Source organism: Pleurodeles waltl, chromosome 4_2 (genome assembly GCF_031143425.1).
Source record: "Pleurodeles waltl isolate 20211129_DDA chromosome 4_2, aPleWal1.hap1.20221129, whole genome shotgun sequence".
NCBI lineage: Eukaryota > Metazoa > Chordata > Amphibia > Caudata > Salamandridae > Pleurodeles > Pleurodeles waltl.
In genome coordinates, this window is record NC_090443.1 from 802,628,697 (window position 1) to 802,655,821 (window position 27,125).

Consider the following 27,125-nt stretch of genomic DNA (forward strand, 5'->3'; position numbering starts at 1 on the left):
GGGGCGTGGGGGTTATTCGACAAATGCTGAGTATGATTTCCCATGTCAGGGGGAAAACTTGTAATATGTGCTATTAGTTACATCCGATATCTAACATACTGCTTAGTATTATTATTTATCAGGCACAATAAATATAACACACAGCCAATAAGGCCTTAGTTGTTAATGCATTGGAAGCATCTTAAATATTTTACAATGCAGCTAAGGCAAATTCACACCAAATTCTTTTTTATTTTTTTATTTGGATACCTTTTTAAAAAAATGATACAGCCACATCCAACATGTCAACATGTTTCATTCTATAAAGAACTTCTTCAGGGTGTTAGTGTGTTCATTGATCTGTTTAATTCCAGCCCACTAAAGGGCCAATGTCGAACAGAGCACAAACCCTCCAGACAATATTTTCAAATGTTCTTCCTATTTTAGCTCGTAAGGCAAATTGTAGACACCAGAATCTGCTAGTCACACATGGCGTTTAACAGTATTCTAATAATAAGCTTTATGTCATTCTTATTTTAACCTGCCAACGGCCCCCTTTTGATAACGTAATTAATAAGGGAGTTATCTTTGACAATTGTAACCCCTACCAGGATCCCTGAAAATTAGCATCAAAGTGCTACCCCCAGAAGAGAGATTGAGTCCACCAGCGGGTATAACACCTACTTGGTGTGGACTTGATGATGAAGCATGCTGCACCATTTTGTGCGAGTGAGAATCCCTTTAAAAATATTAATTACTCCTTTGCTGAAGTGTATAAAGGGACATGTATGCCATGTAGGGACAGGTGGGCCACCTCTTTTTGTAGGTCAATGTCACATGCCTAATGAAAATGTTCTATTTATGCTGAAATTTAAAGTTGATAGGTATAAAAAAAATCACACTTGTTCGAGGAGCCTAACACTTACCTTTTTCTTCTACTCCGATTTAGACATTTATAATGAGTTAATCTTGGGCTGGGCACTCTCTGGAGGGTCACCCCTAAACTTTTTATTTTGAGCCCCTACTGCTTTTTGCCAGGTCTAAACATTCCTTTTTAATACAGAAAAATGTTCTCTAGGTTAGGCCCTAAACAGTCCATTGGGCAGGGTCCAGTGTGTTAAAAAAAAGTTGGAGATGTACCTTTCCGTTTTACATGCCTGGTAGTGCAAAACATGCAAATTTATTTTTCACTAATGTGAGGGCCTACCTCTCCATTGGAATACAAATTGGGTTACCCTATTACACTTACTACATGATACCTTTTGTTTGGGAGGAGGTGGGAATGTCATGTTTAGAGTCTGATAAATTTTAATCGACAGTCAAAATTCTAACCATGCCACTTTTAGAAAGCTGGCATTTTCTTGCCCTCACCATTTAGTGGCTGCAATCTGGTCCTGGCTCACATAACTAGTTTTCAGCTGGTCCTTGGCCACACACTAGAGGGTCTCAGTGTTGGCAGGATTGGTCATCCTGACTTGATAAGAGGGGACGAGCTGTCACAGTTCATGCACAAAGGACTTTATACTTGCCTATTGTACCTGCAGATAAACTGGGCCCGGGGCAGGGAAGCAGGACATTCCAAACACCACTGTAAGGAGAAAACTCCAGAAGCTTTTCCCATTTCAAAGTTAGCACCAGGTAGAAAAATGGGGCACTCAGACCCACTCTTCAGTACACTCCTGGACATGTGGATACTACAAAAGACGGACTGCCTTGCTGCAGGGGACTACACTGTGGCCTGAGGCCTGCCCTGCTGTCTGAGAAGGAAGACTGGACCTGCTCTCTTCATCCCAGGCCTAGTGACTCCCAAGGTTTAGCTTACTGACTTCCTATTCTGAGCTACAGGGATACAACAAACTCTAGAGTCCTTCCTGCAACTGCCCAGCTGACCATAAACACTGGATCTGTAACTGGACCTGCCTGAGCCCTGTGGGTGCTGGCCTCTTCTGGAGTGAGTTCCTGATCACCATATGCTGCCTCCCAGGTCCTGGGCCCTTGACTGGTACATGTGAGAGCTCCTCCTGGCATAACCAAAGGCTCCACAAAGTCCGGCGCAAAGCCCCCAATGCCTTGCCAGACAGTTGCAAGTTTCACTGGAAATGATGCAGAGTGACACGAAGTCCCACAAAGCCTAGCCCTACAGCAACCAACCCCATCACAATCGACGCAGAGCAATTCAAATCCTTTCCACACAGCTGCCAGCTTGACCAGCACTGATGCTGAGTGAAGCAGGGCCCTGCAAAGCCTCACATCTCATCAGAACGAATGCTGGATGACCTGAAGCCTTGCAAAGAAATGCTGCTGAGACCAATGACGTAAGATACAATCGTCAGATGCCAAACATAGTCCTGTGCTTGTGCTCCATCACAGTCGGCCTGAACTTGTGACTTTGTGGCGGTCCAAACAGACCAGATATTTTCCGTTGCCACTACTTTTATCCAAATCTTCAAAATTGCAAACTTAATCCACACAAAAATGTTAAAATCTAAACTTGTACCTTTAACCCACACTTCTGCATGCATTGTCTGTACCCTTTCATATAATAACTCTTACATCATTTAAAATAATAGTATTTGCAATAATGGCTATGTCCATACAAATCACGTCCTTTGTGAGAACACAGTGCATGGTACAGTGGCAAATTGTAGTTAATGTAGTGCGGCTACTGAGTTGAATACACTGTATATGAAGGAGTGCAAGATATAATAATTTGACAGTGGTGGGTAAATTATAAAATAAAAAGGTATACGTTTAGAATTTAAATTTTGTTGTGTAGTTTAAGGTTCGTTTGTATATAAAAAATAAAGTTATATTAATTTATAGGTGGTTCGTAATTTATAAATTTAAGATATAACTTAAACTTTAGGATTTGTAGTTTTTGTGTATTTTAGGTTTGGTTTGTAAAGAGAGAAGTAGTACAATTTCCCAAACTATAACAAAGGTTTAATCTTTGTTTTATTTCACTGAATTGTTGTTTTTTTTATTTTATAAAAATGTGTTTCAAATGATAGTTTACTGTTGCTGAATTGAGTGTCATTCAGTGGAATGTCGTACAGTGTACTGTCATAGAGTGTAGTGTCCTGGAGCATAGTGGAGTGTGGTGCAGTGGAGTGGCATACAGTGGAGTGTTGTGGAGTGGGGTATAATGAAGTGGGGTAGAGTGGTGTGGTGTAGAATGGAGGGGTGTAGTATACACTGGAGTAAACCGTTATATGGTGCAGTTGCATGTGGTATAGTACAGAGGTGTGAAGTGCATTTGAGTGGATAGGGTAGCTTTCAGTTGAGTAAAGTGGAGTGGGATAGACTGTTGTACAGTTGAGTGGTATAGAGTAGCTTAGAGTGGAGTGGCGTAGAGTGCAGTAGTGGAGTACAATGAACTAGTGCCTTATTGAGTAGAGTATACTAATTGTGCTGGAGTGTTGTAGAGGGAGTTGCATAGAGTGCTATACAGTAAGTTAGAGTGCTGTACACTGGCAAGACAGGAGTACATTGTTGTACAGTTTAGTGCTATACAGTGGAGTATAGTGTGGTACAGTGGAGGACCATATGCTGTTGAGTGGAGTGTAGTATTGAGAAGGGCAAAGTGGAGTGTCGTGGAGTAGAGTAAAGTGGAGTGGCTTAGAATGGAGTAGCGTACAGTGCAGTGGCATAGAGTGGAGTAGCATACACTGGAATAGCATACAGTGGAGTTACACACAGTGGAATAGCATAGAGTATAGTGTCACAGAGCGGAGTGACAAGCAGTGGTATTGAGTGCAGTGGTGCAAAGTGGAGTGAGGTACAGTGTAGTCACATACAGTGCCAGAGTGTAGAGTTTAGTGGAGTACAGTGGAGAGGCATAGAGTGGAGGGTCTGTAAGATACTGGGCTCTTTGCAGATGCCTCCACCTTTTTGCCCCATTTAGACTACCTAATGTTATTATTTTGTATCTGAATGTGCACTGAGGCCTGCTAATCAGACCTCCGTGCCAGTTCTCTTTCTGTCAAATTGTACTGTGATTCTGTAAACCCAATTGGCAAGGAACTTACCACACCTGTAAGACCCTAGCTAATGGCATGTTTTGCTTTCACTAATGACCGAGCTGACAAAAATCTCTGGAATGCGCTTCTTAGATCAAAGAAGACATTTATTAGTAATTAACCAGAAGGTTCCTAAAAAATGAAGGAGATTTGTTAGTCGAAGGCACCCGTTTGAAAGTAGTCACAGCAATGAAAGGAAAATATATCAAAGTGATTCTCAACTGCAATGTACACAGCAAATATATGTGATTATATTATAGCATAATTGCAAAGCAAAGGATAAAGTAAAAATTCATCACCGTAGGACCTGACAGATGCTTCATCTTTCTCATGCCAGCAAGAAGACGACTCCTGTTCAACTGCGAGAAAGAGATATCCACCCTCACGGGACAAGTGTCTGCGTCAAGCATTCTACGTCTACTCCTGACCGAGGTCATGGAAATTCCCTCGCTACTGAGCAGGGCCACCTCTTTTATAGTTTAAACAACCATGGAAAGAGCCTTCTGAAAGGCCCTCCCCTTTCAGATGGAAATATTCAAACATGCTGGCTACTGTAAGTCAGAGTTGGAAGAAAAAAGTTGAAAATTGGCCAACCTTTCGAGGCTGTCCTTCCAGGGCCAAACTGTTCCCTGAACTGAAGAAAACAAAAAATATGCACTTTCTTATCATGCTTTTGTGTTCGGTAAGAGAAAATACGAAGAAACAAGCTTAGTTTACCATGTGGAAAAACACAGCTCAACTGCAATGTCTCAACTGCAATGTCTAACGCCACGATAAAGCCAATAGGCAGCTAAACTGAATACAAAATGTAATCTGCAACTGGTGAACACTGAACAACTAATATGCACAGTGGTGCAACACAAAGTCAGTGGTCAAACACATCTATTTTTACTACATGGCACCAGTTGGTACCCAGGGCAGGGTTGGTAAAGGGGTCACACGGCTGCAGCACTGATTGTGCCAGTCGCTGCCATGTCAGCCTGCACGAGCAGTGTGTCTGCTTGAGTTTGACTCTGCCTAGGCCAAGTGCAGGCAGAGTCCCTTCACTACCAATAGAACAGATCAGTCACCCCTAAGGCAGGCTTCCTATAGCCCAGGAGGCAGGGCGCACTGTGTTATGAGTGAGGACATATATGCATGATAGCATTAAAGCGTAAAAATGCCCAGATGTCCAGCTCCAATTTCTCCTATGTCAAACACCATGCTTTTTTAATCCTGAGCATTATTCTCATGCCCAGGATTATCTAGCATGTACGCTGGTGGTGTCCTTGGAGGATGCCCACCAAGTTGCTTTCTTTCCTTGGCACGCTCCCCAGAGCCATTTGACGCCAAGACAAGAGTCTGTCCTCCACCTGGTTGTTTTAACACTTCCCCCTAGATGGAGACAAAGGACCTGGGCAGGGAGGAGGTCACACCTCCACCCTCCCAGGATAGCTAGTGCTTATAGTAATCAAGGTGGTGAGCCTCAAAGGCTTTCACTGCCCTTGTTATGTAATCTCTTGTCCCTCACTCGAGGACAAAGCCTTTCCAGCCCTGTCCAGGCTGACAGGCGGGAAAATTAGTTATGCATGAGGCGTACACCTCAGAGAGGCTAGCCACACCTTTAGGGTGGGCTAGGACGACTGTACAGCCAAGAACAGGTTCCGCCAACCCCGAATGAATGGGTTCTGGGTAGAAAAGTGACGTACACCCACAGTAAGTCGTCACCTCAAGGGCAAACTAGCCACAGGGACCACTATCCCACTGGCCACTGTCCCTCACCCCTTTATCACCACCTGAACTAGGATTTCAGGGGCTCCCCTGACACCTGAACCTCAGTTCTGACTTTGAATCCAAGAATAGGCACAGTGAAGACATCACAGACAACAGGCCTTTGGACTCCGTCGCAACACAAAGAGAGGACACTTAAGTGCCCTGAAGAGACCATATACTGCAATTGTGTGTTCGGCGTGTGAGTGTGGCAAAATCTCAGAGGGACTCCAGTGGATCCTAGAAACTGAAGCAGAGTCCCCTGACTGATGGAGCCAGTCACCTGCAACTTGCCGAACAATCATCATACTGTATCACAAGAAGTGCATCCCGCCAGGCCCCTCTTGAGTGAGGCCCACAAAAATTGGTGACCTGCACCCTGGGAGCTGTAGTGAGCCTCAAACCAAGTTTCAAGCTGCTACACTACTCCTGTCGACCTCCAGCCAATGAAGTACCTGTGGATTACTTTTGCCACTGCCAAAGTTGTTGGTCACCAACCCAGGAACTGACCCATCCCTGGACGTCATCATCTGCAAGGCAACTCCCAGCAATTGTGACCGAGATCGGCAATGACACAATTGCTGAGATCCTGCATCCTGAAGAAGATGACTTTGACTAAGTGGCAAAGCACCTTTGGTGCAACCCTCCCATCACTGACAGCTGCAAAGCCACCTCTGCACCTAGAGCTGCCAGATGTGGTGGCAGAGTTCCAACTGTGGAATCCCGGTTCTGGGACCCCAAAGGCCTTTACTCTTCGAGGGTCGTGTGTAACTCCATTTCCAAGTTTAGTTTTGTAGAGTGCTACATCTTTGACAGCACTCGCAGTTCCTGGTCTTCTCTAAGAACAGCAAGGCTTCTTCTGCACCCAGACTCACGGGGCACGGTAAAAAGGTACTGTCTATAGAAATGTGGTCTATGGACCCCTCAGACCTTAACTTCAGGTAGGTTCCACAGAATGGGCCCCACAAGTGACTGATTGCACACTGTGCTTTCCCTACTGACCTCAATGGTAGTCGTTTGATAACTAAAAGTGCATCTATTTTTTAAACGCTTTGAAAATCCACAACGTTGGTTGTATGCGAGATGCAAAGTTCGATTTGGTGTCTAAATTAAGATACAAATCTCCTTTATTTGTCTAAATTGGTGTTGGATTATTTTTTTGAGTCGGGTCAATTACTTATCGTCCATGTTGGTTTAGAAAAATGCTTTACACATGTTCCTTTAATAAGCCTGACTGCTCTTTGCCACTCTACCAGGACTGAGCTAAGGTCTACATCTGGATAATTTGTTCGTATTACATGGTAAGACCCCCCAGTCATACAACATAATATTTCTACCTTACTACAGGGGCGTAGAGTGGAGGGACATAGAATGCAATGCGTACAGTGGAATGAAACACAGTGGGGTGCTGTATAGTAGAACAGGGTAGAGCGGAGTAGGGAAAGTGGTATAACATACAGTGGAGTGGAATAGACCAAAATGTGGTAGAGTGGAATGGTGTATAGTGGAATTGCATAGTGTGGTGTAGAGTGGACTGGCATGGAGTGAGCTACAGTGTAGTGGCGTACAATGAAATAGAGTGGAGTGGAGTGGTGTACTGTGGAATAGTATGCTCTGGAGTAGAGTGGAGTGGGCTAGAGTAGAGTAGCATACACTGGATTGGCGTACAGTGAAATAGTGTAGAGTGGAGTAGCATGCAATGGAGTGGTATTGAGTGGAATAACGTTGAGTATACTGACATGCAGTTTAGTTACGTAGGTTGGAGTGCCATATAGTGAAATAGCATACAGTGGCATAGAGTTGAGTGTGGAACAATGGAATAGCGTAGAGTGTAGTAGCCTGAAGATGCACAGAGTTGAGTGGTTTACAGTGTAATAGCACAAAGTGGAGTAGAGTGGCATACATTGGAAAAGTATACAAAGCAGTGGTGTACACTGACGTGGTATACAGTGGATTGGCACAAAGTGGAATAGTGTAGCGTTGTAGAGCAGAGTTGCATACAATGAAATAGTGTAGAGTGGAGTGGCATAAACTGGAGGGTCGAAAAGTGTTATGGTGTACAATGAAGTGGAGTGTGGTAACTGAAACAGACATAGCGGGAAAGTGAGTGAAAACATGTAGATGTAATGTGGCAGGAATATATATTTAGAGGTGTAAATGGTAATTTTTGGTTGTAGGTATAAATAGTGTGAATGTTAAATGTTTAAAATTATTTAATTACATATATTGTTATGCAGTAATTTTGCAGTATACCGCAGTACATACATATATATATTTACACCTACACACTGCTGTGAATTTTGCTATTGCTGTTAATTACAATATATGAAGTACAGGAATTCCAAGTTCATGGCAAAATACACACACACGCTGAAGAATATATACTGACATGCTGTTTAAATAGCACTTTATCTGAAAATCATCGTATATAATTCTGCAGTGAAAACTGTGAAACGGCATTGTATACACGAACTTTGTAATAAAATAATTCTGTCATCCTAAGTTTCTGAACAGTGGGCCTGATTCACAAAGAGAGTTGCAAATATGTACTCTCAAATTTCATCTACCTCCCGGTTCAGACTTGAGACTTTTTGGGAATTCACAAACATTCTTGGGAATATGCAGGGAAAGCTACCCCAAATCATATTATATTATCAGTGAGATTTTATTTCTGATGTGCAGAGGTCTCTATAGTTAAGATCAGATCCCCTATACAAATCTAGTTTTTTTTCTCTGCAGGGATAATATTTTTCCCCTAGAAGAAACCCCTTAGCTACACATTCAGCAAATCTAGAGTCATTAACCTTCCTTGAAGGCTTGATTAAATCTCTGATCTTTCCAGGTTATGAAAGGGAGAGGAGAGTAATTTGTGATTTTCAAAAAAGAGACATGTTTGTGGGTGATCATAAACTTTTAACCATTGTTTGGATTGCCCAAGTCCTGTTCCCTGAGTGGAATTAGCAGGTGTGGACAACTTGCTGATATAGCCACACACACAAACGGGCATATGTAAGGTATATTCATTCGTAAACATAACATAATACAGAATGTACTTTTCTGAATAAGTCCCCATAAGTTGGACCATTTAATTGTGAATGAATCTAGTTTTCTTTTCTTTAGCAAGGAATTGACCTGTTAATACAAACACCTTACCATTAACCTTGAAGTAAATAATATGCAGAAAAAAAAATCCGAAATACAATGCTACATTATAATATTGGTAAAAACAAAGCAGAAGCCCTAGACTAATGCAGTGACCTTGCAAACAGTTTTACAGAAGAAAACTGCTGCAAAGTAGATCTTACTCTAAAGTATACAAAAAAGTGATGGATGGAATGGTTACATTAACTTCAGCCACTGGTAATTACTCCAGCCACATACCAATTCATTGTTATTTTGCACATTATGCCACCTCAGTTTGGACCCAGCCATATACAAATCAGTCTTGACTGCTTCAGTGGGAAAAGTCCAATCCGAACTGCTAGGCAAGGTCCTCACTGAGCCAGACTACAAGCAACCCAGGAGTGGTTTCACCCTGCTTAGGGTTTATCAGCCAGGTTTAGCTTGATTCAAGTGACACAGTGTACAGGCGACTCATGTCTTGGCATTCCTGCCCTACTTAGGGTGACATACTGAAGTATACAACAAGTGGTGGCTAGAATAAATCTCAGCCACTGATAATTATTCTGGGCCACATCCCAATTCATCGCTATTTTGCACACCATGCCACCTCAGTTCGGACCCATCCATATGCAAATCGGTCTTGACCCTGCTCCAAACCACCAGGCCAGGACCTCCCTGAACTGGAAAACAAGCAACCCAGGACCAGTTTTACCCTAGTTAGGGCTCATCAGCCAGGTATAGCTTGATTCAAGTGACAGTGTGGCATGGTGTGCAAAAGAGTGATAGACAGGGATGCAGACAATCCAAAGGACAATCTAGCCACTTCAGAGTGGAAATTTCCTGTAAGGCTGTATCAGTCTCTTAAGCTTCATCTTTGCACTTCTCTGTGCATCTGACTTGTTCTCCCTAATGCCTACTCTTCTCACCGCCTGAGTAACGTTTTAGGAATAATAGAGAAAATGTTGCCTTAATCAAAAACATCCAGTAGTGAAGTCTAATTCACTGTTATTCTTTGCATATGTTTTAATTTGCCCTAACGAAACATGCAAGGGTTTATCCTCAATCAAAGAATTAAGAACATAACAAATTTGGATTACCATGAAACAAGAGCTTACAAAAGCAGAAACAAACCCAGGCTAAACCAATAGCACCATGATAAATAAGACCCATTGGCCCAACTCCCCTTTAGTTTAAAAATTGAATAACATTTTGTACAAGACACATTTCATGCTCCAAAGAAACAATGGTCAATAGGGATGTAGAAATCCTTTTGATAAAAATATACTTTCTACATTTCTCAATGTTGCTTAAGTCACTTAAAACAAACACTGGCTCCTGTGTAGAAAGGAAGCCTGGTGACATTTTGTATTTTCTTAGAGCAGACCTAGTGCTTCCTTAAGTAGCGCACCTCCTAATTTTTTTTCACTCTGCTGTTATCAATCAGATCTGCTTTCCTCATCTGGAATAACAGGACTCTTCAGGGGTCTACTCATAATACATGAAGTAGTGTCAAGCCCCACCGTTTCCTGCTGGTGTTCTTCTTGTGGTGCCTATTAACTTCACCTAGTTGTTCTCACCCTACGTGACTGTCGAAAGATTTTCAGCATTACCCTACCCCATGTTTAATACCTGTAATACTGTTATGCCCAGTCCCTATTCCTCCCATCAGTCGTTCTGGCTTCTAGGCCACTGAACAGAAAGCATATTTTCCAAAGAGATTCTTAAAAAAAGCTGGGTGCATATTTAGCCAAAGCCCTAGTGCCCAAATACTACCATGTTGCTGGCCTCCAAGGTCGCTAGATGCTGTCTGCAAACGGTTTCTTGCAGTGGCCTGCTGCTCCAATGCGGTGCCACTTTGTTTTATTTTGTTTTTGTCCTTTGGGTTTCAGTGGCGGCTGCTGCTGATCAAGGGTGGTGGTGTGGGATGGGGCTTACTATGGGGAGGTTAAAAATAATAATTCAAACAAACTTACCTGCCTGCCGCTCCCAGCTGCCTCTGTCACTCCTCTGTTCCTGGCAGTCACTGGGGCACAGGCTCCCAATCCAGGCACTGCCCTCCTGCTAAAGCAAGCATGAGAGCAGCGCCAGGATTGGCCAGGGCAGGCTGGTTTGATGCTCGCTCAGGCACAGAGACCGTATGCCATTTCTCCAGCCCGAATGTGTAACATAGCTGGGTTGTAGAAATGTAAGTGTGCATGTCGGTTTGGCCATCTTAAGATGGCCGGCCAAACTGACATGCGCATTTTATAGTGCCCTCCATTCCTCCTCCCTATGGCCTGGCCCCACCCTAGAAGTGCTGTCAAACAGTAACAAAATGATAATAAAATTATTTAATTATTTTATTATCATTTCATTTGCCACTGCCTGACTGACTGGGGGGGGATAACGCTCCTCCATAATGTCCTCTGTTGAGATTTCTTCTCCTGAGCAGGTGAGCATTCTGTCGTTCTGTGCCTTTCTTCACGGAGCTTCGCAGCTAGAGGTGTTATTCAATAATCTCTTTCATCTTGCTCCCTCACAATCTGATATAGTTCCTTTGTATTTTTGAGGAAGATAGATCAGCAGCACCCCTTCGAGCAGTACTTTATAATACTCCCTTTTAAGAGAGACAGTTAATGATACAGTCAGGCTTTCCATTTCTATGGGTTTCTGCAATGCATAGTAACATACAGCACAGTTTCTGATCATATGCTAGGGACCCATTATTTCAGGCATTTGGTACAACCAGTGAACTTGCAAATAACCTCACTTTTAGATCCATTACACATAAATGTATCTAATGAATATTCATGCACATTTGAAACGTCTGTCTGGATTTGACCCAAGAGGTATGTCAATGAGTAACTATGTCCATGTCTGTCTTCCCAGGCAGGGAAATAATGCAAGTCCCTGCGGTGCGGGGGGTTTGCAATCCTCTAATGGACACCCTATTCAGCCAATGTATATCTGTTAGATTTAGAAGACTCAGGAGCACCTCATCACATTCAGCAGGAGGCCGTCATTTGTGTTTGCCACTGTGCTCAGTTTATAGCATGCACACATTACTCTCCATTAAATAACCAATTGAAGCCACTTCAGCGTTATGCAATGATATCACTGCATACTTTGTGGGGACTATCTTATGTTAACCTCAACTGCAGGTGGAATGCCCTTGGGTCATAACAAGTGCGCACCATATGGCTTCAAAAGGTAAATCTAACCGGGCAAGCATTACAAATATGCATCAATCAAGTGAATTTACTTGAAAATGTTTTAATATGGTTCTCAAAGTTGTATTTTTGTTCTAGGTTGACACAGGCAAAAATCTAGTCAACTTGCCTTATACAACAGCGACAGCAGTTCTACGTAGTGATGAAACAATCTGGCTAGAACCGGAAGTTCTCTTTTCAGGGCCCCGCCAAGGTAACTATTGCGAAATGTAGGTAGAATCGAGTCATGATGGGGAAAACTGAGAAAATAATCACTGTCTTTGTTTTTTACTTCTCAGCCTTTGAGTTTCCACAGATTAACTACAAGAAGCACAGGGGCAAGGATTACACCTTTGCATATGGCGTCGGACTGAATCACTTTGTTCCTGACAGGGTAAATTTGCAGAACAATTTAAAAATGGGGATCAATCTGTTGTCTAATAAAATAATACAAGAATGCATGATGCCTGACACCTTTACCATCTCTTGATTTGCAGCTTTCTAAGTTGAATGTTAAAACAAAGGAGACCTGGGTATGGCAGGAAACAGATTCATACCCTTCAGAACCCATCTTTGTTGCCCAACCAGATGCGATGGAAGAGGACGATGGTAAAATCTCTTCTTGTATAACATAATTTAAATGCATTTTCCATAAGCGGTTTTTAGGTCTGCTGTCAAAACACATAAAATAAGTCAGCATTGATACAAAAGGAGAAATGCTCACTCTTAGCAAAAAAAATTCTAAGGTATTTTTTAACGTAGTGCTTATTGTCACACCTCTGCTGTTTCTAAGTGCTGTAAATAACATTTGCCACTAATATCCAATTCAGTGGTACTCAGTGTACCCTCTCTCCAAATTGAGTAGATTAAAACAGATGGTTAATGAGTAGGTTACGTACCAGAAATGTGACATTTCCACATATTTTCCAGTTGTGTCCATTCATTCACAAGTTTACATTTACAACTTAGTGGCAGAAACCAAGGACCATTTTACAAAGCCTAAAAAGCAATGTTTTGCCCATATCTACCTTGTGTTAAATCCCCTTGAAATAAAAATAATGGATAGCTATTAGCCTAGAGCCTTTAGCATTGATGGCGTGTCCATGCAAGCATCAACATTGAAGTACTCCTCATGGAAAGAACGGGGCACTATTTTCTCTCGTGCATTTCCACCATCAATGCAATCATTGAAGCCTAACCCAAATGCAACTGTGCACTATGCATGTGCTAATAAACCCTAGCCAGATAATGAGTGGGTAAGAGGTGTTGAAATCCAGTATGATAGAAGTGGATTTAGTTCTAGAATGGTGGTAGCGTCCAGACTTTGCTGACTTCCAGAGACTAGTTCAGGTGGCAGCTAAGAACATCTCTACAAGAGGTGCACGTGAAACAAATACTGACACATGACGATGTCTAATAGCATGGGTCCAGATACATGAATGTTTTAATCTGATTACTCTTACCACTCAAAATTACAAACACTACCCACTGGGGTTGCCATTATTGGCAGCATATCTTCCATAAACATTCCTGTCGTAATGGCAACTTTAAAGACAGACTTGTGTGTCCTTTGTCTGATACCTCTCAGATGACCACCCCAAAATATTTTAGCCTGAGGCGCAAAAAGAATACTGGGTACTTTGCACATGATTCTTGTCAAATTCTTTTTCACACAGCTGTTATCCTTGAAAGCACATAGTTTCCTGACTTAAATACGTCGTTATCACCTCTTTACTGTGGTGAAATTCTACTCCATTGCTTAAGTCCTGCATGACAGGTGTTAGTAAGCGTTTTCTGTTTAGTATAACTGCTAAATAGTGTCTCTGCTCTAGGCAAGAAACAACACAATGCAGGTATCCATAAGAAAAAACAAAAGGTCATTTTCTTCAAAGTAGAGCATATATAGCCCATACCTCTATCCTCTGTCGTCTCCTGTTTCCCATCCCAAAATGACACAGGCAGTCATCTTTCTTATTCAGTCTATGGCTTCAGTAGCCATCTACGGTGGGGATGAAGAGTATTTGAGTAGCAGAGTACTCTCACACAGTCATAACATGGATGCTGAAAATTTGGGCCAAGGATATGTCAAAAATCCAGCCACCCATGGATTTGTCAAATGCTTCCCCTCATAGCAACCTCCCCACCATCACCCAGGAAAAAGTCGTGCCACACAGGTGCAGCAGCCTTCAGCATTAGTGTTTCTCAAAGGGTGTACTTGTGTGTGATACATCTAATTGATGCAAAGCTTGCAGCACCAATGAGTCATATTGCAATGTTTCACAGCATAAAAATGCTGTTACTAGATAAAGTTACGAAGAAAATACAATGTGGTATATTTTCTTTTGCAGAAGTTAGTTTCATTTATCCTTTGTCTTATGAGAAGGTTGTTTTTAAGCTGTATGTGTTTTTTTGAATACTCTTAAGAGGTTATTGAAACTCAGAGAATCATAATTGTCAGAAATTAGGTTATTAATTTGGGAGGGTGAGCAGGGATGACTGGGCAGCCGAGTGCATGACACAATTGATTCCCCAGGGAAATCGTGGTCACTCAGATTGCATCCGTTTCTCTCAGTTACATTAGTCTCACATATACAAGGACAATCAGAGGCAGAATATATTTCAATAAGGTTTTATTGAAGCAACTACATCTTAGATAATAAAGCATGTACTGCAATAACTAGGATGATAAAGCATGACAGGATTACAATTGTGACAAGGAGAGTGAAGCATAAAAATAACGCTACACTATTGTCACTAGAATCGTTGAAATAATTCCTACCTAGGCTATGTTAGAGCACAGTATGTTAAGCTCTAGTTCTGCCCTTCAGGTTCCCCTGGGAAGACATTATCCCTCATACCTGAGCAAGAGGCCTGTAGTCTACATAAACTGCTGTAGCGAAGCAATCAACAATCGGCATACAGTTGTGGTCCTCTGGCTGGAATCTCCCTCTAATGGTCAAAGTAGTGTTTTTATTAAAAAAACAAAACACAGCTGATGTTCCAAGAAAGGATCCCTACTTAAGAGTGTGTATGTTTCTATGAACACTAGAGACAAAGCTTTACCATGTTTGCCGCAACATATCTTACTGCAGCCTTGAGAAAAGCACTGAGTGAAAGAAATGTCTTGTTTAAGAACGCAGTGCTGTCCTAGGCAAAGAACAGCTAAATAGAGACAATAAAACAAGACCGCAAATGTGGGTATTGTTAAATTAATAAACAAAGCTGAATAACATATATCTAGGGTAAAGTGCACAGCAGCAGGCCTAGTTCACTAAAATAATGTGTATGAAGCTGTAACTAAAATGGCTACACAACACTATGGTGTTATCACCGTATACCAGGCCCAGGTATCATCTATTAGTGAGGTGTAGGCAGTGTCTAGGAAGCCAGGGCTCTCTAGAGGTAGCTTCGGATGAGCAGCCAAGACTTATCTAGGAGACATGCAGAGTTTATGCAATACCACTACAGTCACACAGCACTTACACAGTGTTACAAAAATAAAGGTACTTTATTATAGTAACACAAACACTAAAATACTGTATAGGCAATACCCCACTAGGAGGTAAGTAAACCCACTAATATATACACATTAGCAATCAGTAATTACCATAGAAAGCAATAGGCATTGGTAAAAGCAAACGGTGAGAGCCCCAGGGGAGGGCCAAATCCCTATACTAAAAAAGTGGAACGTGAAAGGCAATCCACCCCTCCCCCCCCCCAAGAAAGTGGAATCAGTAGAGGGGAGCTGGAGGAACTAGGAACCCCCAAAGGTGAGTACCAGATTGACCCCCAGCGACCAGGAGAGCAGAGGTAAATAACTGTTTTTTCCTGTGTCCATTACACGGGTAAAATGGCTTCCCCACACTTATGAAGTCCAGGAAATAGAGCTGGAGTTTCTTTGGTTACCTCTGCTCATGCAGGGGTCCCCTCACACACAGGTACCTGCACCCTGCCCTCTGGACTAGGAGGGCCTGCCATAGGGGTTACCTACAGTGACCTGTAGTGAAAGGGTGCGTGCACCCCTCCCACGCAGGCTGCAATGGCAGGCCTGCAGACACATTTTGCATGGGCTCCCATGGGTGGCACAATACATGCTGCAGCCCATAGGGAAACCCTGGTACCCCAATGCCCTGGGTTCCTAGGTACCATATACTAGGGGCTTATATGGAGGCACCAGTATGCCAATTGCAGGGGTATGTCCTAAGCAAGCAGATTTAGAGGGAGAGAGCACAGTCAATGGGATGCTGGTTAGCAGGATCCCAGTGAGCACAGTCAAAACACACTGACAGCAGGCAAAAAGTGGGGGTAACCATGCCATAAAAGGGAACTTTCCTACATAGTTTACTTAATTTGTCACAAACTGGCTGCATTTTCAAATATCTTACGGGTTAATATCCCTGCTGCAGAGATCGTGTACCCCACAATTTTGTGTCCAGTCACAGTTTTGCCACAAAGTAGCATAGAAGGTTAATGTGCGTACTTCAAAGATTATTGTGTAACATACAGATTAGGTATTTTATTTAGATAGGCAAGTGGGCTACAGCTTTTGACACGGATATTTAGTTACTTCCAGTTTATAAACTGCATTCCTTCCAACATAGCACACTGATCTATTTACTGGCATACAGAAGCTGTATGTCAACTGTAAGTCATGGGTTTACATACTTTGGGGCAGATTTATGAAAAGTGGTGCTGCACCTAGTGTAGTTCCATTTTTTTTGCGCCCCTTAGCACCCCCTAACACCACCATGTGTGCGCCGTATTTAAAATACAGTGCACCATGATGATAGTTAGGGAACTAGCGTCATAATGTTTGAGGCTAGTTCGGCGCTTTGCAGGATTAGCATAAAATATGTTGACGCTAATTCTGCAAAGCACCCAGAGGCCCACTGAAACCCATTGGAGTCTCCTTATAATGCCTGCTCTGAGCATGCGTTAAAAATCCCAGAAAAAATGACTCTAAGAAATCTCTTAGATTTCTTTGCAACATTTTTACGGCCCCCCTAGCACATGAACGCCCCCCTTTGCATACATTATGCCTGGTGCTGGCATAATGTAGCACAATGGGTTACCAAGTGGCGCAGTGCATGCATTGCGCCACTTTGTAAATATGACGCAGCATTTTTGACCTGACGCCACATAAGCGTTAAAAAAAATGATGCTAATGTTGCGTTGGAATGGCGCTAGGCCCTTTTAAATCTGGGCCTTATTGTTTTTTCTCAATCTTTTGTTATGCTAAGATTGAAAAGAGGGGTTCCTGTGGGAAGTAATACAATTTTGCTAGTACAGACAACTACAATCACTGTTTTACGTTTTATATTCTGACTGTTTCTTACAACTGTTCATGCTACAAGTCAAACTCTTGGGCAGAACAGTAGTCCAGCTGCACATAGTTCATAGCTCCTAGATTACCCGTGCTCTAACTAGTACATAAAAGGCTAAAAAAATGCTCCATGAGATCCCAACCTCAATGAAAACTCAGCAGCATACTCCACAACCGTTCATTGTATTATTTTTTTGTGAAACCTCTTTTACAATGTGGAGGTGCTTCACAACGAGCCCACACATTTGACCATCCAGAGCTGTTCTATGCCAGCCGTGCAGTAAGAGCTGTGGGCAGGTAGTGGCACTGGACTTGGGTGACCGGCATTCCAGATTTGCTGGGACCGACCCATTTGTTCACCTGTTGTCCCGGCAGATTTCGGGAAATTTAACTCATGTCCCTGTTTTGAGAGAGGGTCGACTAAAACAGTGGGAGGTGCCTTTTAGGTTTTCCAAAGCAGAGATAGTGAGCAGCTGTTATAAGAAATCCATTTAATTAACAGGCATGATAGTATCTTTAAAATTTGCATTTTGTATATGTTCTTAGTGCCTCTGCTATAATTCTATGCTGATGAGTACTGTCATTCTGTGGGCTCAGTTGAAGTAAATGTGTAGTCCCTTTTCTATTTTTATTTTTATTATAGGTCCCAGTTTTTTACTTTCAAAATGTGGTCATCCATACACTGGACTGAGGCTGTCATCTTTGCTCTCATCTACTTTACATAGGAACCACTTTCACAACACACCAAACGGTAGATTACATAGCAGTTTAAGAAAAGAGGCCAGGTAATGTTTGGGCACATAGTCCATGACATATCTTCTCACCCTGTGGACCAGCGACAGTGAGTGTAGACCAGCTACTACATCAACCTACATTGCTGTTTACCTTGCATGGAACCTTAATTCACGTGTGCCTAGGTCTGATGCAGTTCGCTTTGTGAGCTACAGGAGAAAGCCCCCCCAAAGTGAGTTTCCGAAAGGGTTAGCAACTGTTCATTTGAACGTATCTGCCTAAGCATCAAAGCTATACTCTGAAGCAGTGGTTCCCAGCCTGTGGTCCGGGGACCCGTGGGGGTCAGCAAAGCCTCCTCAGGGGGTCCGCAACTGCTAAGAAAATTTCATAATATTAACAGATCAGGTGCCCAGCTTTCAGTAATGACCCAGTGGGGCGTCCCCGGATTCCAATAATAATTCACTGGGGGTCCCCAGGTTCCAGTAATGATAAAGTAGGGGTCCACAAAAGTCAAAAGGTTGGGAACCACTGCACTAAAGTCTAGCAGGCATCTGGAGGCAAATTAGTTTGTTGTGTGCCCTATCCACATCTCTCATCCACTGCATCTTGTAGATTCATGGCTGTGGTACCTATGTTAGTAGGACTGGAAGTCTCAGCAAAGGGGTTGGGGTGCACCGTCTGTGATAAACAGTAAGGAAGGCATGAGTAAACCGTGCCTTTTACTAGAATAAAGACTGCCCGAAATACATTCCCTGCAGTGATGTGCTGCTTAAAGATTGCTTATTTGCCCAATTCGTGGACACATGTTCAGTATTTGGTACTGGGATGCATTACCCACACCGCTTGAGTCTCTTTTCATTTTGGTCAGCTGCAGGAAAAATTGGAGAGCATTAAAATATTTCAGAAATGAAAAAGTCCTCCGCCTGCCTTTCTGCTTCTGAAGAAATGGTGAGCTCCACCCAGGTGTGACCGCATGTCCACTCCCCCAGTACCCCAACACTCCCTATCTCTAGTTTCCTGAATTTTTACCCTTCTCTTTCTCGAATTTTAATGTATTTTTGCTCTGTCTCTTCCCCTCTTGGTCTCCATTTCTTTATCTTTCACTTCCTCCCTCCGCCTTCTTCCTAACAGCTGCCTCCTGCATTGCAAAGCAGTGATCCTCCCTCATGTCTTGAAGCAGAATTCAGAAATGAATTAAGTCTCGCCGCTCTGCGGCTGGCACACACTTATACTCTCTGGCCTTCTGAACCCTCCTTTTCTTCCAACTTCAGGAGACAGTCAGTCCTCTGATGGTCCAAAATAAGATAATATAGTTTCTGCTTTCCCCATGAATAAATGAACCAATAGTCCTGGGGGCAGGGGATGGGTCAAGTTCTTTCTAGCCTCTCACCATCGTACCTCACACACATTGCTCATTAACTTCACAAGATAACTTTTGTTTTTTCGATTCCTTCTCTCTGACCACACAACCTGTGAGCAACATGTTGCTGGTGTGTGACACCTCTGCTCTGACCAACCCTCCCTTCCCTCCTTTCTGCGTGCATTGTCCTCCTACCACCCACACTCCTGAAGTGCGCACAGGCAGAAAGTGGTGAAATAAATGCAGAAAACGTGCAGGCGATGCTGAATCAGATCCTAGCTTGTGGAAATGACACTTGTATAACGTAACCAGATGTATTGGATTTGAACCAGACAGGCATGGTTTTTCAATGACTGTGCCTGCACCCTAACCTTTGTTACAGAAATAGATACATGTCCCGGTTTTGAGACAGTGTCGGGTGAGCACACACATTGATCATTGAGCTTGGAAGGCTTATGTTCACACCGGCCCCCTCTTTACACCAGGGACAGAGTTTTTTTTTTTAAATGACTCTCAGGCAGCACAGTAGGATTTTATGAGGGGTGAATCAACCACTGCAGAGCCCATCAACTGAGGCCAGAATCACAAAGCTCCCCTTGCAACAGCAAAGCAGAGAAAGTCTTTAACTTTCATGCTACAGAGGTGTGCGTTTCTGTAGCATAAAGAGAAAGACTTCCTTGTTCATGCTGTGGTATGTTCACACACACCACCACCACACTGCCAGCCGCTAGTAGGTAAAGTTAAGGGACCTAGTTTTCATAGAAAAAGTGCTTTTTGACTTACCTATATCTTTGGCACAGTTGGGCAAATCTTCACAAAGTTTTCCAAAATAAAGTGCCCTTTAGGATCTTGTTGTGCTTGGAAAGTTTCGGGATGATCCGTTAAGAGGGGCTGAGAAAAGGGGGATGGTCAAAAGAAGTGCATTTCCCACGTTAATTCCCATAGAGTCTTTAGATACACCTGCAGCCTGAACCGCTGGACGGAGGTACACAAACTTTGGAAGAAAAGTAGCTTTTGGCCAGGAGCTCAGGCTTTTTGTTATTTAGTGTAAATCAATTCAGAAGTTTTTGAGATATAAAAGGAAATCCAAATTTGCATATCTGGATGGACCCTAAGCACAGAGCTCGTGGTGAGATCTGATTAAGTGTCAGCACATCAAACAGAAAGTTATGACAGACATCTTGGGACTAATATACATGATAGCACCCCATTGATACGCATTGTAGTGAACAGCAGGTTTTGAGGGTCATAAAAAAAAGAGGACATATAAAGGGTGATAACAGATTTTTGTTACATTATAAATCATTTGTTGATGGTACCATACTAATTTTAGGAATTGTGCCTTTTTCCAAGACAATTTTACCTTGCTGAAATTTCATGAACCATGTCTGAGAGAAAACTGTTTTCTAATGATTTTTCCCTAGAGGTTATGGAAGGTGCTCCAGAAGCTAAAATGAGAGCATATTGTCTACAAATCCACACTCCTTCACAGCCAAATGAGAATGAAGTCTGACATTTTCATTAAAATATGAATTTCCAAATGGAGCACTCTTTCATTTAATTCCCTTGTTGTACTGCAGCCTCCCAGAGTGTTCTGAAGAACGACTAGAGCACTAACAGTCTTAATTTTTACACGCCTGAAGCCATCTTGATTGAATAAAACTGGTAGAACTTAAAAAATGTAATTTAGAAAGAAACACAATGAGGGGGTTAATTTGGTCATACAAAGTATGGTTAGTGCTGTAGAAAGAAAATTGGGACATGTTTTACGTCAGTTCTCAAATATCTTCCTCTTCTATTTAATTAAAACATTCTGACATGCAAATTGAAACATGCACTTTCAACACCTGCAGCAGACTGCCAGTTAACTCCCTATTGATCTGTGGCTTTACTACAATGTTCTAATGAGCAACTAGAGTGCTAACATTCTGAATGTTTGAAAAAGTGTGACACATCTGATCACCATCTTGATGAAATTGAAGTCAAAAACTGAAAGCAAAGCATTTTCTACTGAGGATACTGCAATAAATAAGGATGATCAGGGAGCTTCATAACAAATAAGTCTCTCAAGATGGCCACCAGAGAAAAAAAGAGCCAAAATGTAGCACAAAAAAACAATCAAATGTAGCCCAATGACAGAAGTGTGCAAAACACTTTGGAGGAGTGTTAATCCGTCCCAAAAGTGACGGTAAAGTGACGGATATACCACCAGCCGTATTATGAGTTCCATAGGATATAATGGACTCGTAATACGGCTGGTGGTAAATCCGTCACTTTTCCGTCACTTTTGGGACGGATTAACACCTCCTCCAAAGTTAGAATAACCCCCTTAATTTCTCTGTTTGTTGCAGTTTTATATAGCACAGACTTGACCCGAAGGTACTAGAGTGCTTTACATGAGCATCAGTTACATTACACAAAGACACATTCATTTTGGTTTTAGACAGGGGGAGATTAAGGGCCTCATTACGAGTGTGGAGGTCCAAGGACTGCCACACTCGCGTTGACGGTCGGACCGCCGCACTCTGTGTGGTCCAACCTCCCAATTATAACCCTGGTGGGCAGACCCGCCAAGGTAACACTATCTCCCCCCCTCCCATCCCCCCCCCCCCCCAGGAACATTGTTCCCAGCGGGCTGACGGCAGTCTTGGTTGGAGTCAGCCAGGGCGGCACTGAAATCAACGCCGCCTGGCTGATTACAACCTTGTTCTCTGTGGTTTCCCCACCATGAAAAGGCTGGTGGAGAACAAGTGCAGGGGCCCCCCTGCCCAGCACCATTGGAATGCTCACTGTCTGCTTTGTAGACAGTGTGCATTCCAAGGGTGCTGGACGGCACCCTCCGTGCTACGATAAAGCGATAATGCACTGCTATATCGTAGCACGGTCCGGCAGTAACATGTATTGAAATGTTCCTGCCGGTCAGCCTGGAGGGAACATACGCTCAGGGGTGACGCTACTGCCCTGGCGGTGGGGTCCTCCTCACAAGTTTGATGGTCCTGTGGTGGGACCGCCAAACTCATAATGTGGGGTAAGTGATTTGCCCACAATCACAAGATGTCAAGCTGATGTTGAAACTCAAACCTGGTTCACCCGTTGCAAATTCTGCTGCTCTGGCCATAACGCCACGTTCTCTCCCCCAAGTGAAACATATAATCAAGAGATCAACTGGATAAAAAAACATAAAGATAGCAAATCATTTAAAAGTTTATAGTCTCTATATTGGAACTCAGACAATATGTCCTCATTTTCGTTTTTTAGAGCGCAAACCATAATTACTATGGAAATAAGACTTTCTCATTTTTATAGTTTCTAAAAAAAATGCTTTAGGTGTTAGTTTTGATTATATCAAGATGACGTCAGGCTTACTACACTTTTGTAATAAATAAAGAATGTTAGCAATCTAGTTGTTCATTAGAATACTGTGGGGATGCAGGGGTCAGGGGCACGGACTTGAATAATTGAGGGCAGAGAGGAGGGTGCAGAGGAAACAAGCTGACCATGATGGGCAGGCGGGAGGGGGAGTGACACCACTATGGACTATGGAGGACAGGGGGAAGGGTGGCAGGGGCAACAAACCAACCATGCAGGCTAGACGAGAGAGGCTGTGGCAGTATAACAGACCTTTAAGGGCAGAAGGAAGAGACTGTGGCAGTACAACCATATATGTCAACAGGCCTGATTAAGGCAGGAGACTCCTGATGTCTTTAAGCCCAGAAGGGCCTTATTTTATTTGTCTCTTGCCTACAATTTCCTCTTTTTCAATGAAAGTCAATAGGGAAATTCAGTTGCACAGGTTTTGTTTTCAAAATCTCCCTCTTACCAAGTTTGAAATGTTGGTAAGAATGGTCCATTGGATCCCGGAGGGCAGGAGGAATGGAGTAGGGACATGGACTTGGATAACAGAAGGCAGGAGGGAGATGGGCAGTAACACCAAACTGGACTTACAGGGCAGGTGTCAGGGGTTGCAACAGCACAATACACAAAACAGGGCAAGTGGGACAGCAGCGCAGCACAACAGACCATGGAACACAATAGGGAGAGGACCGGGCCATGCACATGGACATGGACATTAGAGAGCAGAGGGGAGAGAGGCAAGGGCAGCAAGCGGACCATACTTGACAAATAGGAGGGACAGTTGTAGCCTAACTGACCAAGAAGGGCAGGTGGGAGGAGGCAGTGCCACACGTCTTTGTTTTTGACGGATCCCAGGTATTTTGTGCTAAAAAAGATACAACCATTGATTCCTATCGATTAAGACTCATTTTAACTTTAAAAAGTGATATCTTTACTTGTGTATATTGGACTTTTGTCATTTTGGTCTAGTTTGATTCAGAAAAATATAGGCTATTTTCCTAAACTGGTGTGGAGTCCTTTTATCTAGTGTTTTCACTGTGGGTTTGTGTGTGTGTCTGTGTGTACACAAATACTTTACACATTGCCTCCGGGATAAGCCTGACTACTCATGCCAGGATACTACCATCTAGAGACCCCATTTCTAGCAACATCTTCTATGACATCATTGATAATATCACTGTAACATTTGCAGTGAAGTTATGGATGAGAAAACTGTGCGTGGCAAGGGCGTGCTGCAGGATTGCTGGAATCGCTTTAAGCTTGTTGGAAGATGGCCCCGCCCACTCCTGGGCTGTCACTGCTAGTGCACCTCTTGGCGCGTGCAGAGTTGGGAGATGGAGTCTGCTGTGACCTGAAGAGTCGGTGGGGGCCATAGACCCCTTGTTGCACTAATAAATTACAAACACACACTTTTGGTCCATAAAGACGCTTTTTTGTTGTTTGTTGTAAATCCCTTCAGTAGGTTTTGAGATACTAAAAGAAAACTAAATATAGATATCTGAGGCTCGAAGGATTCACAAATACTCCAGATCTCGTATAGAGATCTGATTGGCTACCAACACTTCAATCAGGAAGTGTTGGCAGCCATTTTGAAACTCGGCTTCGGCAGAGTCTCAAAACAAAAAAACAAAAGAATATGTAAAGGGGGTTAGGATACTGTTACCCTACCCCGTTAGTCTTGGTGAAGGGGTCCCCCAGAGATCCCCACAAGCTTTAAAAGTATTTGTTAAATCACAGCGAAAATTGCGGCAAATTCACAAATGTCACTGTGATTATTATTATTATTTTTTTTTCAATTTTTGCCCCGGGGTGGGCCAGGTCCGTGCAGCGTACAATAAAAATAGCGCTTGTTTTCGTAATGAAGACCACGGGATTCAGTACTTCTCTCTGAACGTCAACAAACTTAAAGACAGCAAACTTCTCCTGGAGATGGTGCTGAAGAAAGCTCTGGACATGGAAAGCCACAATCAGAATGAGATGAGTCATGGTGTCTTCGACAAATGACACTGCACCCTCGTTTGATGAGACAGTGTTGAAAGGGAGTGTGATGGGCAACGCACTGGCTTGCAACCTGCTATCAAGTTGAATGCCACTGACATGGATGAAGGGTTGAATGTGGGCATCAAGTGCTCGTATGAAGAGCACACCTCTGGCGTAAGGTGCACCCTGTTCTCCTTGGAGCCTCTGATACGCCACATCTGCGTGGAGAGCAGCCTGGACTTTGAGGAATCAGGCATGTATAACATCCACATCAGGGCACGGGCCGGGAGTCCCGGAAATGGAAGGGTGCTGCCTGGTCCAGGTGCATGTAGAGGATGCCAATGACAATGCCCCCAAGATGCTGCTGACTTCTTTGGCCACCTTGGTACTGGAAAACACCCCAGTGGGCACTGTGGTTGGGATCTTCCTGGTGGGGGATCGAGATACCGGGCAGAACAGGCAGGTGTATTTGGAAATCTCACACCTTTCCTTCAGGATTAAGTCTTTGGGCAATCACTACTCGCTGGACATGTGACGGTGAAATAATACGTGGCTGTTGCCGTAAAGTGGGCACACTCCTGCTGTCACACTAGCCTGCTCCTGGGGCTATCTCGGAGACATCTCTCCACGCTCCTTGCCAATCCCACGGTAGTAGGAGGCTGTCTCTCCTCTCAGTTAATTCATTGCAGCTCTTAATGCCGCATGAGTGCCTGAAGCTGCCTTTTTCTTGCACCTTCTCGCAGCGCTCGGCTGCTCCTCTGGCTTGAGCAATTATGTGAAAAACAGAAAAATGAGTGTCCCTTAGGAATTGTGTACGTGAAGCAGAGCTGGCCTTTGCTAATATGTGCCCTGGACGCGGACGGAGAGACATTTAGCGCCCTTGGAGATGGTAGTGAATTAAATGAGGCAGCAGGGGGTCCATTTTGTGTTCACTGGTCAGTACCTAGAGGAGCAGCAACTGGCCCCTGAACTCAAACATCCCCGGACCTCCCCCAGCTCACCTAAATCACTGAAAACTTAGGTGCCTCAATGGTTTTGTTAATGTTTCAGCAGGGGTCAGAGGGTGAAGGGAGGATAAAGGAGAGGCTAAAGGGGTGTTAAAAAAGGTCGCCTGTGGTATGATAATGAAGGACTAAAATGACAGGAATGAACAGGTAGGGACGAGGCTGGAGCAAAATGACAAAGACGCTGCTGTTGGCATAACAACGCACAGAGATCCATGTGCACCTCAGAATATTGGTGACCTGGGCTCAGGCCCAACTTGCCCATGCTGAAGGGTGGGTCCTGTCTGTAGGTCACTGTGGTCGCACAGGATACTGGGAGTCTGAAACTTGGCTCCAACGTGTCAGTGGCCATTTATATTCTGAAGCAAAATGGCAATCCCCTCGTGGTGCTGTAACCCATGCCCCCCACTAAGCTCACACTGGACCAAAGTATCTGGCCCTCTTTCCCCATGGGGTTCCTGGTCAGCAAGGTAACGCCGTGGATGTGGACTCTGGCCACAAAGCATAGCTGTCCTACAGCCGGCTGCAGTCTACAGACCCTTCTCTGTTTCAGATATCTTTGCACACCGGAGAGCTCTTGGCTGCCAGGAGCTTCCAAGATCGAGATAACCTTACACAGAGAATGCTCATCCTGGTCAAGGACAACATGGACTCACCACTGTCCACCGCGGTCACCATGGTCCTGTCCCTAGAAGACAACATCCGGGAAGAGAGCCCCGGGTCTTATGATTTCCAGACACAATCTCAGGGGGGAATTGGATCTGACACTCTACTTAATCGTGTCTTTAGTGGCAGTAATTGTGCTTGCACTGATAGCCTTCACAGCCCTGTCGGCCAAGTGCATCTTGAAGGATAACACTGTGTCCTCTGGCTGCTGCCTTAAGAAGCTGAAGCCTGCAGAGGTCTCCCAGCAGTACCACACCACACCACGCCACCCTCACCCTGAACGCTGATGGCACCCTGAGGTTTTTTGGGTGTCAGTGTGTGGCCGAGTGACCGCCTTACCCAGCGCTACGGGACCTCTGCTTCCTGAATCAGACACAAGTCAGTTCACATTTAAGTGATCCGTGAACTTTCCTAAACTCTGAGAATTATTGAATGCTACAGAGTCTTATGTCTCTGATCTAGATGAGTCAAACAAACTCATCCAGGTGAGATGGTAAAGTGACATTGGTGTCTCAAAATGAGATGGTAAAGTGACATTGGTGTCTCAAAATGATTGTAGCCTGCTGGTCAAAGGGCGCCCCTGTTCTAGGCCATCAAGGGTGTAATTGGACCAACAAATACCACATCTGAGTGACCTCTTTATTACCC

General features: G+C 43.6%; 1 protein-coding gene across 1 annotated transcript in view; it reads left to right on the forward strand.

Moving 5' to 3' along the window:
* The window catches only part of RPE65 (retinoid isomerohydrolase RPE65), a 227,103-nt gene that overhangs the window by 120,594 nt on the left and 79,384 nt on the right, over positions 1-27,125 (forward strand). The window contains exons 11-13 of the mRNA XM_069232453.1: positions 12,158-12,272; positions 12,358-12,452; positions 12,556-12,667. Coding sequence (XP_069088554.1) covers positions 12,158-12,272; positions 12,358-12,452; positions 12,556-12,667 — 322 coding nt within the window. The remainder of the gene's footprint in view (positions 1-12,157; positions 12,273-12,357; positions 12,453-12,555; positions 12,668-27,125) is intronic.